This window comes from Fukomys damarensis, unplaced genomic scaffold (genome assembly GCF_012274545.1).
Source record: "Fukomys damarensis isolate Sample0158 unplaced genomic scaffold, DMR_v1.0_HiC HiC_scaffold_37, whole genome shotgun sequence".
Classification (NCBI taxonomy): domain Eukaryota; kingdom Metazoa; phylum Chordata; class Mammalia; order Rodentia; family Bathyergidae; genus Fukomys; species Fukomys damarensis.
Window position 1 is genome coordinate 16,199,269 of NW_022900949.1, and position 17,927 is coordinate 16,217,195.

A 17,927-nucleotide genomic window follows, 5' to 3' on the forward strand; every position below is an offset into this window, starting at 1 on the left:
CTTTTCCAGTCTTGAGATCTACCGTCATTCCTTGGCTCCTGGCTCCCCCTTCTGTCTCAAAGCAAGAAAGCTCATCACTGCTGACGTCGCTGTGATTCTGACTTCCTGCTTTCCTCTTAAAGACCCAGCTGGGAAATCCAGGACACTCTCCCATCTCAAGATCTTAATCTGTACCTTCAAAATTCTGTTTGCCATCTAAAGAAACAAATTGACATTTCTGTGGTTATGATGTGGGCATCTTGGGCAGGGAGTACTCATTACCACACTAGTGTATAGCAGTACATAATTACATTAATATTTTATGTCAATGCACTAAATAATAGAATCTAGTGGCAGATCTTATAAGTCCTGCAGCTTTACAAAGGCAATGATGGTAAACAACGCTCAGCCAACCTGTAACAACTTTACTTTAGCAGGAAAATATCCTCTCACTCTGGGGCTGAGTCATGTGTGCTGTGAAAACCACTGTGGTTTCTTTTCTGTGCCTTTAAAGACCTACCTTGGCTTGTGTGAGTTCAGATGGCTGAGCTATGTCACATTCCTCTCTTCTTTTTTAAATAATTGATTAATAGAAGACAAGTATCAGACTTCACACTTTGTTAAATTTCAAAAATTCAGACAGAGTAAGACTGTGGAGCCCCCTTGTTTACAGGGCGTGCCCTGCTCATCAGGAAGGGTAGAAGCAGCCAAAGGTAGACAGGATCACTGTCTTCTAAGTATCTTCACTCATCACTAGCTCTGTGATCATGAAAAAATGCCCTACTTTTGGGGGTTCAGATTCCTCACCTGTGAAATAAGCTGGTCAAAAAGAATTTGGAAATGGTCTGTAGTGGCTCCTCAAACTGTCAGTCAGTTTAGTGGTCAGAACTGTGCTGATGTAATATCATATTCAGACACTAGAGGGCAGGATTGACTAAAATTTGCTGAGAAGCCCAGGTAAACCAGACCACTTGGAAATTCATTTTATTGTACAAATTGTTAGCAGCACAGGACAGAGAAAGATACATCATTACTGATTACTTTTGTGTCCCCATGATTCAGTCACTTTCCAAATACACAAGACTTTTGGGGAACGTTTTAGATCAAGCTGTAAAATTAGTAAACTATTCTGTTTGCATCTGCTGGGCATTGGATCGATCAAATAACTGAACTGAGATATTTGAGGGGATTTTATTTAAATAATGAAGGGATTAAAGAATGAGAAGTGTAAATGTAAACTGACAACTCTGCTTTCAAAGAAATAAGAAATAGCTTACTCTGAACCAAGTATCAGGACCATGTTCTGGGAACATGGAATCAAGTTACTCTGAAGGACATGTTCCATCATGGAAGAAATTTGTTACGGCCATGTCTAGACGTCCCCGACCTCATGTGGTCACAGATGATGCTTTTCAGAGGTGTGATGCTGGGGGTTAAGGTGTGTGTTTACCAAGTTAGTCCACTGATTGGTGTGGCATCGTTCTGAGAGTGAGCAATGGGCAGGCCCACTTCATTTACCCTACAGTTTGCCAATAGTGAACTGGAAGTCTGTATTTATGCCTTGCTTAAGTGTTTTCTCATTTTCTGTTTTGTTGTTGGGCTGTCCTTGGTTTACTTCCTGGGTTAGTATTTTGATCTTTCTGATATAGCTGCTCTTTTGGTTTTGAGTCTCTAATGACTAAGAGATACTCTCATCTTCTTAATATCAGAAAGGGCAACTCATTAAATCAATCACAACCCTTTAGCCCAACTGATACAATCAGCAACACAAAAGCATGAAGAACAGTTTAGAAATTGACCATTTGTGGTAATTATTAATCTATCACCTTCAACCATTGTGAATTAAACCAAAATCTAAGACCAGCCCAAACTATGTTTGTAATGAATAAACTCTTCAGTACAGCAACTTTACCCTTCAGGATGGGGACTTGAAGGAGTTGGGAGAAGGGGAATAGATAGGTAAAAGAATAGGAGAAGGTTTCAAGTGAAGCCAGAGGACACAGGATGATCACGCAAACTTAGGAAACTGTTGAAGACAAGAGGGAAAGGCAGGGTGCAAGAACAAACACAAGAATACAAAATTTAACAGTAATAGGAAAGCTATAAATGTACTCACTTTCCTTTGAAACTAATGACAATTGAGTGAAAGAAAAAGAGAGAATAAAAAAAAAAGAAGAAATCTGAATTAGGGCAGGAACAAAAAGTGAGAAAAAAGAAAAAGAAAGAAGAAATACAAATAAGCCAGGAACAGGAACAAAAAGGGAGATGAAGAATAATGTGGGGGCGAATGAGACTAAGTGGGAAATAGAAAAAAGCAAACAGGAAAAATTTTCCAATTGGGAAGAAATAAAATTTTAAAAATAGGTAAAGAAAGAAAAACATTGAAGAGCCTCTTTCAAGGTATATCTCTGCTGTTACAATAAACAATGTGGGCAGCAATGTGCAGAAGTACGTCAGCTAGTCTCAGCTAGCCGACGGCTGACCCTGAGATGCAGGCTGAATTCTGGCTGTAAGTCCCAAGTTGAGCTCCTGACATCCTGCAGGGTTGAACTCTGCATGGTTCTTCTGCAGGTTCCCACTGCCCTTCCCCTGAAGATAGTCCAAGTCCTGATGGAAGGTGGTGATCCCTCCAACTTACCACCTACAGGGTCTGATGTGCCTTTATTGCAGTGTTCACTTCCATTGTGTCTTCTGTAGTACAGTAAAATGGCCTTTGTGACCACCTGTGTCTCTGCAGTGTGGATCCAGGTACTGGCACAACCAGGAGGCCCGAGAGCGGGAGGTGGGGCGGTCCTCACTGGCCCTGTTTCTTTGACCTCTTGATTCATCTGGGCCTTGGGATTTTACTTGGCTATCTTTGGTCGTGTAAAGTGACCTTCCTCAGAGGAAAGTCTTTGAAATGGGTTTCAGTTATTGGCTAAGGGGAAAAAACCACAACTGAGATATTATAAGTGGTAAAACAGATAAAACTGCAGCCATCCTAAGGGACTTCCCTACCTAGTAAGGTCACTGCTGTTACTGGACACACCATGAACTGACACATAGCACTTGCTCTTAGATAAAATATGTGCAGTTTTCTCTCATCACCACAGTGTACTTATCAAAAGAGAATTTGCAGTATCTCACAAGCAGAGACGTGCTCTTCCCAGCTTCTTTAACCTCCCTACGTCTGTCTGTCCGCCCGTCGTCCTTGCAGGGGAGTTCTCCACTCACCTGCCGTCCAGCTGTCCCACCAGGAGACCTCACTCTGTTATTCCCTAGTGGGGACTTGTGAATGCCAAAATTGATGAAAGCACACACATGATTTAACTGAGGGAAAACCAAACAGTTTGTGCGAGAATTGAGTGGTTAAACATCCCCAGGTTTTGATGAGTGAAACATGCTGTGTCTGGCCAGTGTTACTCCTTTTCACCGAGAAAGCTGCCTACCCTTGGGGCAGCTTCTGCCCAAACTTCTTTTGTTCTGCTTTTTTCTTCTCTAGTGATGTTTAAATAAAATCCAAAGAGTTGGCTTGGAGCTTTCTCCGGGGGTCTTACAAATGCTGGGCCCACTTGGATGAGAGTAGCCCCTCTGGGTCTCTCAGTGACTGAACCAAGTCTCATCTCTAGATGATCACTTCCTCTTGGCCCACCATGGTCGCATACTGGACATTTCCTGGATCTCTGATCCCTGAACCCTTGTATTGTTGATCACCTCACTGTTAAGTGCCTCACCTTCTAGACTACATGCAGTGGGTTTTCTTTGTCCTTGAAAAGCTAGAAGAACTCTTATCTGATAAATACCTGAAAACCGCTACTCTCCCGGAGGCTGAGAACTCCATGTTACTCCCACTCCACATGTGTCTGTAAAATGACTTTATCACCCTTGTCCCCAGCTCAGCCTCCACACTTATAGAAAAATCAATTTTTAGTTTTATTGAGTCAGAAGCAAACAAACTTTGTAAATAATAAATGCAGTACTAGGTAAGAATTTTTAGGGAAAGCAATTTATATTTTTCAAAATAGGACAAAAATTTAGCGTCCTTCCAGATCTGTGATATAGTCCCACCGTAGAATGAGTTGACAGTAAGCATTAATAGATGAGAAGAAATGAGTCTAAACATCTGTATTTGAGACATCTCTTACATCCATATCGATGCACAGGGACTTCGGGGAGAAGTTAGTATAACGGCTTTCATATTAATATTCATCAGAAAATGGATAATTAGGATGGGTAGTACCTCTAAAACAAGAAAGAAAAATGCATAATATGAGGTCAACAACTGCATTTTTAGAGTGGAAAAGATAAGTGATACCTATTTTATTTATTAATTGGTTATGGAATTTATAATAAGTGGGTTACTAGAAAATATTTTTAAAGTTTTATCTAAATTATTTGTTGTATTCTCTAATAAAGTATTGCCTTATTGTTTCTTATTTCAAATTTACAGTGAGAATGGATTCTGTTTATGCCTTGTATAGGACAAGGACAATTTCAGATATTGCTCACAATAAATGTATTTTATGCTGTACAGTTTCAGGCTAAAAATCTCCATTTCACATTCAGAATTCAGTAATTATTTTACTTGCTATCCCTTACACATAGCATATTGTGTTTGACTTGGAAATAAAATGAATATCATTTATAAGATAGCTTTACATGCCCAAAGACTTTACTGTATTATTTATAAAACTCCATCCTTTAATAATGCAATGTATAAAGTGTTAAAATCAATAATTTTAAGTAATTAATTGCTAGTTAGAATTAATGCTTAGTTGACTTCATGTCTTTTCCATAATGTTACTACATTTTTCTTTATTCTTCTCGTATTATAAAAATATTAGCAATAGTAATGTGTATTTATCTACTTTTGAATACATGCACTTTTACATTGTGTAAATGTCATTTCATACATTATCACATTTATTTCAAAAATGAATTAAAATTTCCACAGATAGGGGCCAGGGATTTAGCTCAGTGGTTCGTTGGCCTGCCTTGCAAGCTCACAGACCCGAGTTGAATCCCCGGTACAAAAAAAAAAAAATTTCCACAGATAGAAGAGGTATATATTTCTTGTTAGGCTCAATTGTAATATCTGTCCTTTCTCATCTTATGTATCCTTAGTGCATGAAAGGAGACTAACTTCTATTGATAGATATAAATTCTCTCCAAGATGAGGCTTCTTTTGGCACAGTCTTCACTTGGATTCCCTCTCTTCTTGATAACTTGGTCAGCCTCTCTGCTAAAATCTATGTACTTCAGAAAATCACAACTAAGTGCTCTGTGAATGGCCTTCATGGTAGCCTTTCTAAGGGCACATGGAGTGTTTGGGTTTATGTATAGTGAAAAGAGAGACATGAAATTATTGAGCACATTAATTTGCCTTATTCAGTGAGGAGTTCCAAACAAAGGAGGCAAGAGCTGTCGGTGTGAAGCACAGAGTAATGAAGACCCTTTTAATCTCACAGAGAATTGAACAGGGTAGGGAAAAGATGATTTAAACTGAATTCTGGAAAGGTCTAGACTGCATTGGTAATATCCACAGTGTGCCTCCATTGGATAGATACAGAATACAAAGGCATACGTGCAGTATGCATGCAGCAGTGCTTTTGACTGATACGGAACATTCCATGGAATAAGACGTGCAGAGGTGCATTGTGGGAGTACAAACTGAACCTGATCTCACTCCTATTGCTGTGTCAGAGAAGGGAATCTGAGGAGAGGTCTGGAAAGCTCCTGTTTCATCCCTAACTCAAACTGGAAAATCGCTTCCTACTCCTGAGGCAACTTTAGCATCCATGCTATATCTTTCCTCAGAAAATAAATGGAAGCAACATATTTACCAAACCTACTTACATATTAAAGGTAATATATCGAACATTTCTGTTCAGGCCATCTAAGACTTTCATGTCCTCTGGAGTCAACTGGAATTCAAAAACCTACCACAGCAGAAAAGGAGTTATATTATATTTACATTGAACGTTTGCCAATTTAATCAGATTAATCAGATTAAATAGTACAGAAACAATACTTAAAATATATTAAGACTTTCCAAAAGTTATTAAAAACAGCAAGAAATGCAAGTGAATAATGAACACAAGGTGAAAAATAAAATAAATCCATTCTTCTACGTATAATATTAAAACTGCTGGACACTTCAAACAAAAAAATATTTCAAATAAAGATGAATAAAATCAAAGCTGCCATGATTCAGAGAGAACAGTGTCTTGTTACTAACTATCCAGAATAATCTACAGTCAAATTTTGAAATAGAAATTCAGTAATTTTCAGGGTACAGTTGAATTTCTATATCCCATCAATGAACAGTTAGAAGGTAAAAGCTCTTGTTTTCAACACAAGCCAGGAACTGTACAAACACCAATGATTTCATGTTTAAAGCACCCAGGGACTGACTCAAAGTATCTTCTTGTCCAGTTTGTGACACTTTAAAAATGAGAATGATTTTTATTAATTGTTAACATATTGAATGGATCATTAAATCTACAGTAATAATTTGTCAGAGAGACAATTTAAAATCTCAACAGTATAACACTGATGAATCTAAGAAAAAAAATTTGTTGAATTTTTCTGTAAACTAAAAAAACTATCAAAATAGAAAGAATATTATCAAATGATGACCAACATCATATATTTCCTTGAATAAATCTAACTTTTCTGTTCCTAGAAATGCTTTTTGTTTGTTTATTTGTTTTTGTTTTGTTTTTTGAGACAGGGTCTCACTATGTAGTTGAGACTGACCTGGAACTCACTATGTAGCCCAGGGTGGTCTTCGAATTCACAACAGTCCTCCTACCTTAGCCTCTCAAGTGCTGGGATTACAGGCATGCGCCACCACGCCCGGCTCCTAGAAATGTTTTAATGGAAAAACTTGTCAAACTTATCTTTGAATAAAAACGAGCACCTAAAAAATTGGAAATTTGTATCACAATCATGGATCATAAACCTCAATACTGTCAAAAATTCTCTCCAAATACATCAGCGGCTTTAATGGGATATAAAATAAACACTTAAAGAAAATTTGGTGGGTTCATAAAGTGCTGCTCCATTTTGTTTAACACAAGAATCACAAAGAAATTGCCAAAATATTTCTAAATCAAGGAGTAATAAAAGGTTTTGTTACTTTGGGTAACAAGACTGATTTTTTAAGAACATAATTAAGACTAGAGAAAAGGAAGCATATCAGTTGATGAGAGACGAGAGCTCCGAAATGTACTCATTGCTGCTGGTAACTGTTGATAACCATTTAACTCACATGTGTATATTTTATCCTTATTTTACATAGCACTCACACACCAGAGTTGAAATAAAGTCCAGTGTGAAAGGAAAGACAGTAAGACTTGTAAGGTACTGTAGTAAAATACTGTTGCTTTCCTCCATGTAGGAAAAGACATGATGATTACTGACCACATTTAAAGGCATAGTGAGTTTGATTATAGTATGAGAAGGAACTTTAATTATGAAAACATAGTCTAGATAGGGGAAAATACTTTAATAAGCAGTTTGAATCTGGACATCAATTAATATCTAGAATACATAAATGTGGTTGATTGATTACAAACAAGGTCCCCTATCCTACTTCTCATTTCCTAATCTGCACACATTTACACTTTGTCCATTAAAAGGTGGCATTGCTGGGCATGGTGATGCACGCCTATCATCCCAGCACTCAGGAGGCAGGGTTACTTGGAGTTTGAGGCCAGCCTGGGCTACATAGTGAGTTCAAGGCCTACCTGAGCTACATAGCAAGACCCTGTCTCAAAAAACAAAAAATGAAAAACAAACAAAAAGTGATGTCTCTTTCTCTGCTCCTTCAATCTTGACAAACCTGAAACTTCCACTGGCTACTAGAACTTGACAGAATCAGTGACTTACAATTTCTGGCCCTAGACATGAACCTTCCAAACATCCGCTCTCCCTCAAGAAGATATTATTTGAGTAGGTGAAGCCTGAGTAGTTCATCCATGGATGAAGCACATGTAGAGAACATCTGCTTCTCCTCAGACCACAGCCCAGCCAGTCTGGAGTAGAAGAGCCTCAGTGTCATGCAAATGCATGAGAGAGGCACTGGAGACAAAGGAGCGGAGAGAGAGCTGGCACTACCAAAGTAGGCTTTGAAACCATAGGACATGAATCGAGCTAAAAAGTATTTCTGGTTTGAAATCACCTTATTAAAAGTTGTTTGAATATACGTATATGTTATGTTAAAGTACAAGTATAATAGGGAGTGGTCTAATAAACTCCAATTATTTGAACATAATCAGCTTAGAAAGTGAATATCTACGTGAATATTAAACTATATCAGTATTCAAGTATACCAAAACAAGACCATTATCCTTTGTAGGCTGAAAGTCTTCAGAAATAGGGAATCCAAGACCTGTTTCATAAAAACAAGAAAAGGATATGTAACCTTCTCAGGCCTATGGAGTGTATTACCAAGGTAACGCTGAAGCTCAGATTTCCCAAATCTGCCCGATCTTAATTCTATCCAGACCTGCAAGCATCGGTGGAAGAAAACATCTATGAATGTACACGAAACACCGCATATACTAAATAGCAGGAAAATGATGTGACACAAAGATATTTTAGGAGCCTGCAAAAAAAGCAAACATGAGGGTCAGGGGATTTATCTCAGTGATTGCGGCTCCTGCCTCGCAAGTGCAAAGACCGAAAAAGAAAGAAACGCAAACATGAAAGATGCCTAGGGCTCTCATCACCTGCATGTTCTCTTGGATCCGCTTCTCACTGAAACTCTTGGCCAGGACCACAACCCCACGCTGCAGCTGGTAGCGAAGGGCAATCAGGGCTGGAGATCGCTGGTGCTTTTTTGCCAGGGCACAAAGAACTGGATCTTCCAAGAGAACCGGGGAGCTCTGGTCCACCCTGGAAGGAAAGGTAGAAATGCTTAAATCTTGACCCCATGTATTTGGGTCAGGCTTCCAAGGCAGATGGAATTTAGGCCAGGGTTTTTCAAAGGAACCGGGAACACATACAACTCTAGGATTTCCTCGGAAAAGCAAATTTTATCCTTTCCCTGAGCCAGTAGAGAGAGAACTCCGGGAAACTCAGTACTGTAATATTGACCGCAATTCATCAGCAATTGTTTAGATGTAATGCTTACTGCTTAATTACCATTTTTTCTCTCTTTGGGATCCCAGAGCGCTATAGGCAACCAAAACAATCTCTTTTGACTTGCAGAAATTTAGCAGCTTGGTCTGATTGAGATAGAGATGACATTCCACCTGCAGATGGGCAGAGAGAATGTATCAAATCATATTCAATGACTATCTTAATATGGAAAAGACATGATAAAATATAAAGCCGAATAAAAGAAAAACCTGTGCAACATGAAATGTGAATGGAAAATATCAATCTGAAGTAAGATCCTTTTAAAAAATAAATTTAATTCTTCTGGTTCTCTTTGGACAGAATTCTCTCATATCATTGATAATTAAAGTATATTTTACCTCATCTTATAGGAATAATTATAATTTATCTTTACTTTTTAGTGAAATTTTGTTTCATAGCAAAATATGTAGGAAAATAAAGAGTCGTTTAAAATGAACACATTTATAATTCCCAATGAAATAACTTAGGAAAACAGAACTGAAAGATACTAAAATGTTATGCAAATAATGGTCTTGAAACATACCTTACCCTATAGACAATTGCTATCCAGCAAGTTAGTTAATAATTGCAATGCAGGGAAATATATGTTGAAAAAGAAGAGCTCTGGCTTTAGGATATCCATGTGTTTCAAACTATGATTAGTAATTGTGGAACAATCTATCATTAAATGAATAATTTGTAGAAGATGCAATTTTAGTGTCAAAGCATGTGAAAGAAAAATCAGATTTAAACTTGTAATAGAGGAATAAGTACTAAACATTGCAAGACAACGATCTGATAATACTACTGACCAAAATTGCCTGGGTAACATGGGGAAACACTGATGACTAGTGTAGCTTGAAAGAGCTTGAAAATGTTACCAAATGTTGGGGGCTGCAGTACTAATTATCCCAGTTAAAAATGAGCTACACAAGACGTTTTGGAAAAAGAGTAGGGAATTTGAATACGGAAATTGAATGATAGAAGAGAAAAATTATGAACTTCCTTAGATCTAGTAATGGATCTGAAACTATTTGGGAGGATATGCAGTAATACCTTGGTTCACAAATGCTTCTGTTTGTAAACAATTCAGTTTGCAAAACTTCCTTCGGCAAAAATTTGCTTTTATTTGTAAACTCACATCGGTTGACAAACAGGACAACAATCCTTTCCCCCCACATTGTAAAACAAATGAAATTTGTACATTGAGGTACCACTGTAATTATTTTTGGAAGGTTTTTCTTATTCATTTCTCTAAGAGTGGGAAATTATATGTACAATTTACTTTGAATGAGTTTGGCCAAATATTAAACATATATTTGCAGGTATACCAACATTATTGGCAACATGACAAAATGTCAACCCTTTCAGGTATAGGTGGGAAAATAAGGATGTTGTATGTAATTCTTCAAATCAATCTAAAGATTTAAACATAAGCATCATAAGAAAGGAGAGACAAACAACTAGCACATTAAGTTTTTAAAACTTATATTTGAAAGTAAGGCACTGTGTCATTATGTACAAAATGCAAAGTGTATTTTGCTATCCTCATCCTTTACTCCACGAGTAAGAGTTGGTTTAAAAAAAAACAAAAGAGCTGATGCAGGCACAGAGCTGATGTGATGAAACAGCAGATTTGATGATAGAAAGCGAGCGGGGAGGGAAGTGGTGGGGCGGGGGAGAGGAAAGAAGGGAAAGAAAGAATATGAGAAAAGAAGGAAAAACGAGTGAAGCTTTTGTAAATAGGGGTGAAAGGGAGGGAAGGGGAAGGGGAAAGACAGGAGCTAAGATCTAAGACACATCATGTACAGGTACGAATGCACGCTGAGGAATGTGATCATAATGTGGACCTAACATGTACCGATGAAGTTAATAAGAAAAGAAAGAGAAAGCAGGAGCGGGGCACACTGACTAAGATGAAATCAGGCAAAAGACAGGTCTGCTAGGAGTTCCACAATTTCATCCACACTTAGCATGCACATGACTTCTTTCCTCCAATCCGAAGTCTTTCACATTTTCCAGTTCATTTTCCCTGTAGCTGTGCCTCACATCAGCACCTCTGACGGTAGAGATGCCAGGATGCAGGAATTAAGCATCAGAAGCCCACACAAATCTCCACCGTGCGTCTTATCTTCACTTCAGCCTTACTCTGCTTGCCGTGTTTTCTCGCCCATTTCCTGACACGTACTTCTCCTAATGGCGCTTTCAGCCAGTCAGTCTGCAGTTGTCCCTCATAGCTCACAACGATGTGCATCTTCCTGAGATCTGCATATTATTCCAGCTCACAGAAATAATGTTTGCCTGGCTAGGTTCTTACACAGAGCTTAGCCCTATAGCCTCCAATCCTGTTCATTAAGACTTTACAAATCAGAGATACAGTTAAAAGTTCTTCATATCTTCTGCTGTATAAAATTAAGATGAATAGGTGAAGAAGACCAATGGACCCCCAGTAATAACAGGAAAACGGAAAGAGCACAAAAGAACAGGAAGCTAAGAGTGCTCACCTGGTTACAGACAGGCTTATATTTGAGCCCTGGCTTATTCAGGATCATCTCCAGCTGCCTGCGGTTAAAGTTGGACACCCCGATGGACTTGGCCAATCCTGCATCCTTACACTTCTCCATGGCCTTGGGAGGAAAAGATTATGAGGGATAATATATGCAATTAGTTACATATTAATGTATATGCAATAGTACTGTTAGAAGTCAAAGGTGATTGGAATTGATGCTAAGAAAATAATGAAGATAGTAACAACAAGAAAAAACTCTGTATTCTGCTTACAGAAATCAGAAATACTATTTTTACATGGAGGAAAAGAGGTGACTGTCTTAGCCTTTCCCAAATCACTCTGGCTCTCTTATATCGCAGTAATGCATTTCTGCCCACCATGTCAGCAGAATACCCCTTGTAAAGGTCAAGAATTTCTTGAGCCAGTAGTGCACAGCACGTGTAGGTAGAGTTGTGACCTATTACTTTCCGTCTGTCCTTGGTCTCTCCCTTTTTTCCTCTTTCTCTCCCTCCCTCTCCCTCTCCCTCTCACTCTTTGCCTCCTCCCTCTCCCCTCTCTCCCTGCCTCTCCCCCATCCCCTTTGTACTCTGTTCCAAGTACTCACCTCCCAAGTGGCACACAGATCCACTGTATCACATATTAGTTTCCCGTGCTCATCTGTTGGAATAGACACATCCCCTGGCTGGAACAGAAGCAGTCATTAAATCCATTCCATGAAATTCTTATCTCCATCCATATCTATACTCCTTAGTAAATCTAGAGTTGGAACACTAATCTTCCAAAAAATAGGTGGAGCAACATTTCAGAATTATTTTTTCAAAATACTTTGGTTGTGGTGTTTTTAGGTGAAAGGTTTCATCTATTCCTTGATGGCTTTTAAATATGTTAATTTATAATATGCACCTAGGTCTTTATGTGATGTCCTCATTTATTTATTGTTGCTTTTCATATTCCTGTACTTTCCTCTGGAAAAATGATTCTTTCAAATGGGAAAGTCTTAACTCAGACTACAGAATCAATGTTAATCTCCATCCCTGAGTATGTGAATGGCCAAAAGTTAGGCACATGAGTCAAAGATGACCCATGAAGGTCTTCTCTTTTCTCTTCCCTTCCCTTCCCTTCCCTTCTGATTTTATTTTCATTTATGTTTTCAGTTATAAGAGAATATGAGAGACCATAAAAGGAAACATGGAGATAGAAAGTAGTAGGACATTAGAATGTAAATAACTCCTGAAAATAAACTTGAACCATTTGTAGGAGAACGGATTTACTTTGAGATCATAATGTTAAAGGAAGTCAGACAGACACACAAGTTCAAATATCATAGTTTCCCTTATATGAGAGACCCAAAATATACATAAAGTGCAAGAATAAAGATAGAGAATAAGGGAGCCAGGGATTTAGCTCAGCGTTTCAGTGGCCTGCCTTGCAAGTGCAAGGACCCGAGTTCAATCCCCGGTACAAAAAAAAAAAAAAAAAAAAAAAAAGATAGAGAATAAGAAATAGTGAGATGAATCTTCAGCATATGGGAAGGGAACCAAGAGACGGAGGGGTCGGGGTGCGGAGATTTTTTTTAAAAAGGAGGAATTGTGAAGTGTTCTGTACATACACTAAGTCCTTAGCAGGAATGTGATCATCATGTACTACAAGCGTGTACAAGAATATATATGTATGAAGGGGCCTGAGAGAGGTGCGGAGGGAGGGGAAGCCAAGGGAAAGAGTTAAAAAAGAATTAAGAAATGTCATGTATGTGTACCAACAACTCATGATGAATGTAATCATTATGTACTATAAACATGTACCTATATAACATAAAAAATAATTTTCTCCAAAGTCAAAGGTAATTTCTGTTAGAAAACCAACTAACCAAACCAAAACTGCCACCAGTCATGGATTTTGGAATTGCATAGAACCCTCAAGTGTTACAGTAATCCACTTGAGTCCCTCCCAGCAAAGGAAGTTGAGATCAGCACAAATCCTGAAACCCAACCAGGAAGAATGACCCATTAAGTTTTTTTTAAGGATAGGTTCTTTTCAGTATGATGTATGTGGACTTTTTCAGCAGTTTAATATAGACTTTATTTTTTGGTAAGGCATAGGATTAAGCATCCTGATGAAAAAATATGATTCTAATTATAGAAAATACTTCAAATTAAACACTTGTTTAAAGTTCTTGTGTCCAGTGGTTCACTATGTTTTTAAAATTTCATACACTCGCATGCCAAGGGCTATGCAAAGAGTAAACATGGAAGAAAATTTAATAATTTTCATTTCTTCTATAGGTCAAAAAACTGAGATTGGTATAAATCCTATTACTGATCAATGAAAAGCAGGATTTAGCATTTGTTTTATTAGCCATTATTATTTTAAAATACTAAAACACATAGATTTACTAAGCACAGTCCATATGCTGGGTACTAGGATAAGATCTTTAAGCAAATTAACTAATTTAATTATTTTCTACTATATAAGGTATGTGATATGATTTTATATATAAAAAATGAAGTCACAGAATATAAAAAAACCTACACAATATAATGCAGCCAACAACTGACAGAAGAGTTTAAAACCCTGCTAGGGCAGGGCTCTTAGCTGCTCTGCCACTCCTCGTTCATTGAGTTATAGTTCTGTACGCTGTTCCTTGTCTAAGTTTGTCCAGTGATGAGAAGGTGAACAGGAGGAGGAGGAAGGGAGGTAGGGACAAGAAAGAACTGAGAACAGAGGAGAAGATGGAAACAAAGCTTTTGTACATAGGGAGGGGTGGGGGTTGAGGGAGGAAATAGGATAAAATAAAACAAAACAAAGTGAAAAAATGAAAAAAAGAAGATAAACAATGAAAAAATGAGGAGAGTCCACAGATTGAATGGAGGATGAAGGTCAATCCAGGCTCTTTTCAAGAATAATTTTGATGCTGAAACGTACTGAGAGGCTCTCAAGTATTAATGATCATGAGCCTTTCTAAAGCAAAGGTCTTATTTGTCTCTAGTGCAGAAAAGAACTTGGCAAAAACCAAGGAAACCTACAGAAGTATATTAGTGGGGCTCATAAAAAGATATTTCTGAAGATTATTTCACATTTATCAAGGTAGCTATGGCTTAGGCCCCCATTTACTCTACCCAATTAATTTTTTGTATAAACTGGCTTGAAAAGTTTCCATAATATATAAATGTTTCCATAAGTTTATAAAAGCCTAATTCAGTCAGCCATGAAACTGCCAGCCATGCTGAATAGTTAAATAGATCTAACGATGCAAATTCCCTACCTTCATGGATAAAGGTACATGAATGAGATAGAGGTCCACATAGTCCAACTGAAGTTTTTTCAGCGAGCTTTCCAAGCCAGATTGGACTAGCTGTGGTTGATGGAATGTGCACCAAAGCTAGAAGTTTAAAGAATGAAAGTTGTTTTAGATTACAAATTAAAAGTATTTATTTTCTTTTTCCTAACATTGAAACATTTTTCTACTGGTCAGAAACTGATGAACATAAGGAAAATACTAACCTCTGAATTTCTCTACATCTCATGTATTCTTATAAGCTTTCTTGCATGTTCATTATTTTTGCTTTGTTTTGGTACTCGGGTCTTTGCACTTGTGAGGCAGGCGCTAGAGCCACTGAGCTAAGGCCCCGGCCCTGCATGTTCATTATTATTAGCAAATTAATGAATAATGGAAGGAAATTACTCAAGAGATGACTTTTTATCAAGTAATAATAATGATCATTTCTGAGTTTGTGTTCCAGAGATGACAAAACAGTTTAATAGTCTAATTCTCCCATCCATTCAAATAAATTGGAATGAATTAATACATTATATTTTGAACTTTTAATGTGTGACAGATCCAATAAAAGACAATTTAGCAATATCTTATTTAATACCAAAGGAGTAATCTGATACTGTTCTCACTGATATTCACTGTTAAATGATAAAGGTAAAAGTTGATATTCAGACTGTTAAGCAAATGTGGGACTTCCCCAATATAATGAAAGAAGCTATAATCTAGTCAAGGCCTGTCTGAATACACAGTCCATGCTAAATCATACTGCTTGAGTTGAAGCTCAGAAACTAAAGGAACTTTACATTACAGTTAGAAATGTGAAGATAGCAATAATATGGAAGCCATCATCTTTCTCTGTTTTTAGCACTGGATGTTATAAATAAATATATGCGAGTAAAAAATGGACCAATATATATTATTCATCAACCATTACTAATTAAATCATACAAATATTACTTCAACACATCACATGTCATTAAGTCGAGCCCCTGCACACAGCGTGCACAATACCTTTGAAGTGTAGAAGATGTCTTCTCTCTTTACTGTACCATCGGCAATCTTGCTCCGAATGGCCAGTCCAACCTCCTCTTCATTTTGGTACAAGTAAGCAGAATCAATATGGCGAAACCCAGCATCTATAGCTAATTTGGTGGCCTCTGTAGTCTTACTCTTGGGAATCTAGAAAGGTATTCAGAGGTAGTGTTGAGATCCACAAGATAGAGTGTTCTAGAACAAGCAGAGACTTCACAAAAACAACTTTTCCTCATGTTTTCAGTTAGTTGTGCATTTGTGATGAACATGTTAGACTGACTTGGTCTTTCCTTCTTCATAACAAGAATAGGGCATTCCTAGGATCCCTTGGTCCCAGAAAATTATTGGTTGATCACTTGTATAGGTCTCCAGAAATATCCTCACATTTAATGATTTTTCTGGAAGGACTCACAGGACAGAGCACATATTTATAACAATGGTTAATATTCATGTGGTGAGGTAATACAATTAATACAGGAAAAGAGCAAGAATGAAGTATAGAAAAAATAGTCTCCTTCAAGTAAATTAAAAAAGCAACATACTAAATTCCTCTAACTGACCATAGAGGTAATTATATGGTCATTTATATGGTAAATATATGGTAATTTTGTTCACAAAATGTGTCTTTGGGGACACATTTTCTAATCCTTTCACTGAGGTGTTGGTTACATGGACTCCTCTGCTAGCACACTCCAGTCTCCTAAGTGATAGAAGGGATGCACATGTGCTACCATTTGTACAAACAGTTCAGGGATGGACATCATCCTTATCTGATAGAAAATAGTGAGATATCAAAGTTCCCATAGGTCAACCAGAAGCCATTTTGAAAGTGAACACTTTAATGGATAGCACAGTGCTATGTTAACTTTTCTAAGCAGACATTCTTTATGTACAACATAAGTAAATACTAAGCAGTAAAGATCTGTATTCAAAATATATAGATTCATACACAAGAAATTACCCACATTATATAATTGAGTCATATACGTCTCAGCCCTTAAAATTAAGGCCATCATTGTTTTAGGAAAGACATAATTTCCTAAATTTTAGGAAAGTAAAATTTAAAATGATTGGCTTCTCTAAGATGTTCCTGGAGACCTCTTATGCCACTGTTACAAATTAGTACAGTGATTTGGAGGCAATTATTTTTCTTAATGAAATTAAAATAAATAAGATATTGAGCTTCTGGCCCTCTTTTGACATCCCTTTTCACCTAACTTTCTTAGGCATAAGAGCAATCACAGTTTTACCGTGGCCAACTATGAGAAAGTGCTGAAAATCTTTAGCCATCAGGCAGTGATCATGACTGGCAAGTTTTATGTTTATTACTTAGCTGAGAAACAAACTGAAGTATAAGGAAAATCCAGTGGCTGGTATAATTAGTAGGCCAATGCGTTATCCTTTAGGCACCCAGGGCCAGTATAATTGGTAGGTGACAACATAATCAGACCTTGATGTAAAGCAATATCTAGTCACTTTTCTGCTCCATGTATGAAACAGCTCTAGCCTGCAGAATCTGTGAACCACTGAGCCCCTCGTAGTCTTGTAAGAATGGGGGATTTAATAATCCAGGTCAGTCCCCACTCATCCCAGGTCCAGTTTAATTTGAGTCCCCATTGTCAACCCCACTGTTGTTACCTCTTCAGGTGCATAGGTGCCAAATCCCAGTACAGGCATAAAGTGGCCATCATTTAGTTCCACATGCTGATGTTTGGAATTCATTGTTATTTCACCTCTGACTAAGCAGATTCTGCCTCTTCTACCTGCACAGGGCACTAAGTGGACAAAGGTTATAGTCCCACTTGTGACTAATCAGTAACCAATGGTATGTGGGAGAGACCTGGGACTGTTTCATATACTTTATGTAAGAGAATTGTTAGCTTACTACATGGTGACAGAGAAATTATTTGTTTAATAAATTTTCTCTTTAGAAATTTTCATGTATTATTTTAAATTGTTACCATCAATTGAAAAAGCATTGACCATTTTGGCTAAAATATTACAGATTTTCTTATTGTTTTCAATTTT

The 17,927-nt window shown here is 37.5% G+C and overlaps 1 protein-coding gene across 1 annotated transcript; it reads right to left on the bottom strand.

Moving 5' to 3' along the window:
- Positions 1-4,084: 4,084 nt before the first annotated feature.
- Positions 4,085-17,679, bottom strand: Akr1c4 (aldo-keto reductase family 1 member C4). Its single transcript, XM_010614708.3, has 9 exons — positions 17,538-17,679; positions 15,879-16,046; positions 14,856-14,972; positions 12,198-12,275; positions 11,589-11,711; positions 9,109-9,218; positions 8,694-8,859; positions 5,815-5,897; positions 4,085-4,200 (listed from the first exon to the last, which is right to left on the bottom strand). The coding sequence occupies exons 1-9, from the start codon at positions 17,619-17,621 to the stop codon at positions 4,158-4,160; spliced, it is 972 nt and encodes a 323-aa protein (XP_010613010.1). The 5' UTR covers positions 17,622-17,679; the 3' UTR covers positions 4,085-4,157.
- Between the last annotated feature and the right edge of the window lie 248 nt (positions 17,680-17,927).

Bases quoted from the DNA above. Each gene is read 5' to 3' on its own strand.
- Akr1c4 (XM_010614708.3), bottom strand. From the start codon at position 17,621: ATGAATTCCAAACATCAGCATGTGGAACTAAATGATGGCCACTTTATG. The intron at 12,276-14,855 runs GTAGGGAATTTG...CTTCTGTTCCAG, and splicing joins ATGTACCTTTATCCATGAAG to CCAGGGGATGTGTCTATTCC. The intron at 5,898-8,693 runs GTGATGAGAGCC...CTGCTGTGGTAG, and splicing joins GGATCCAAGAGAACATGCAG to GTTTTTGAATTCCAGTTGAC.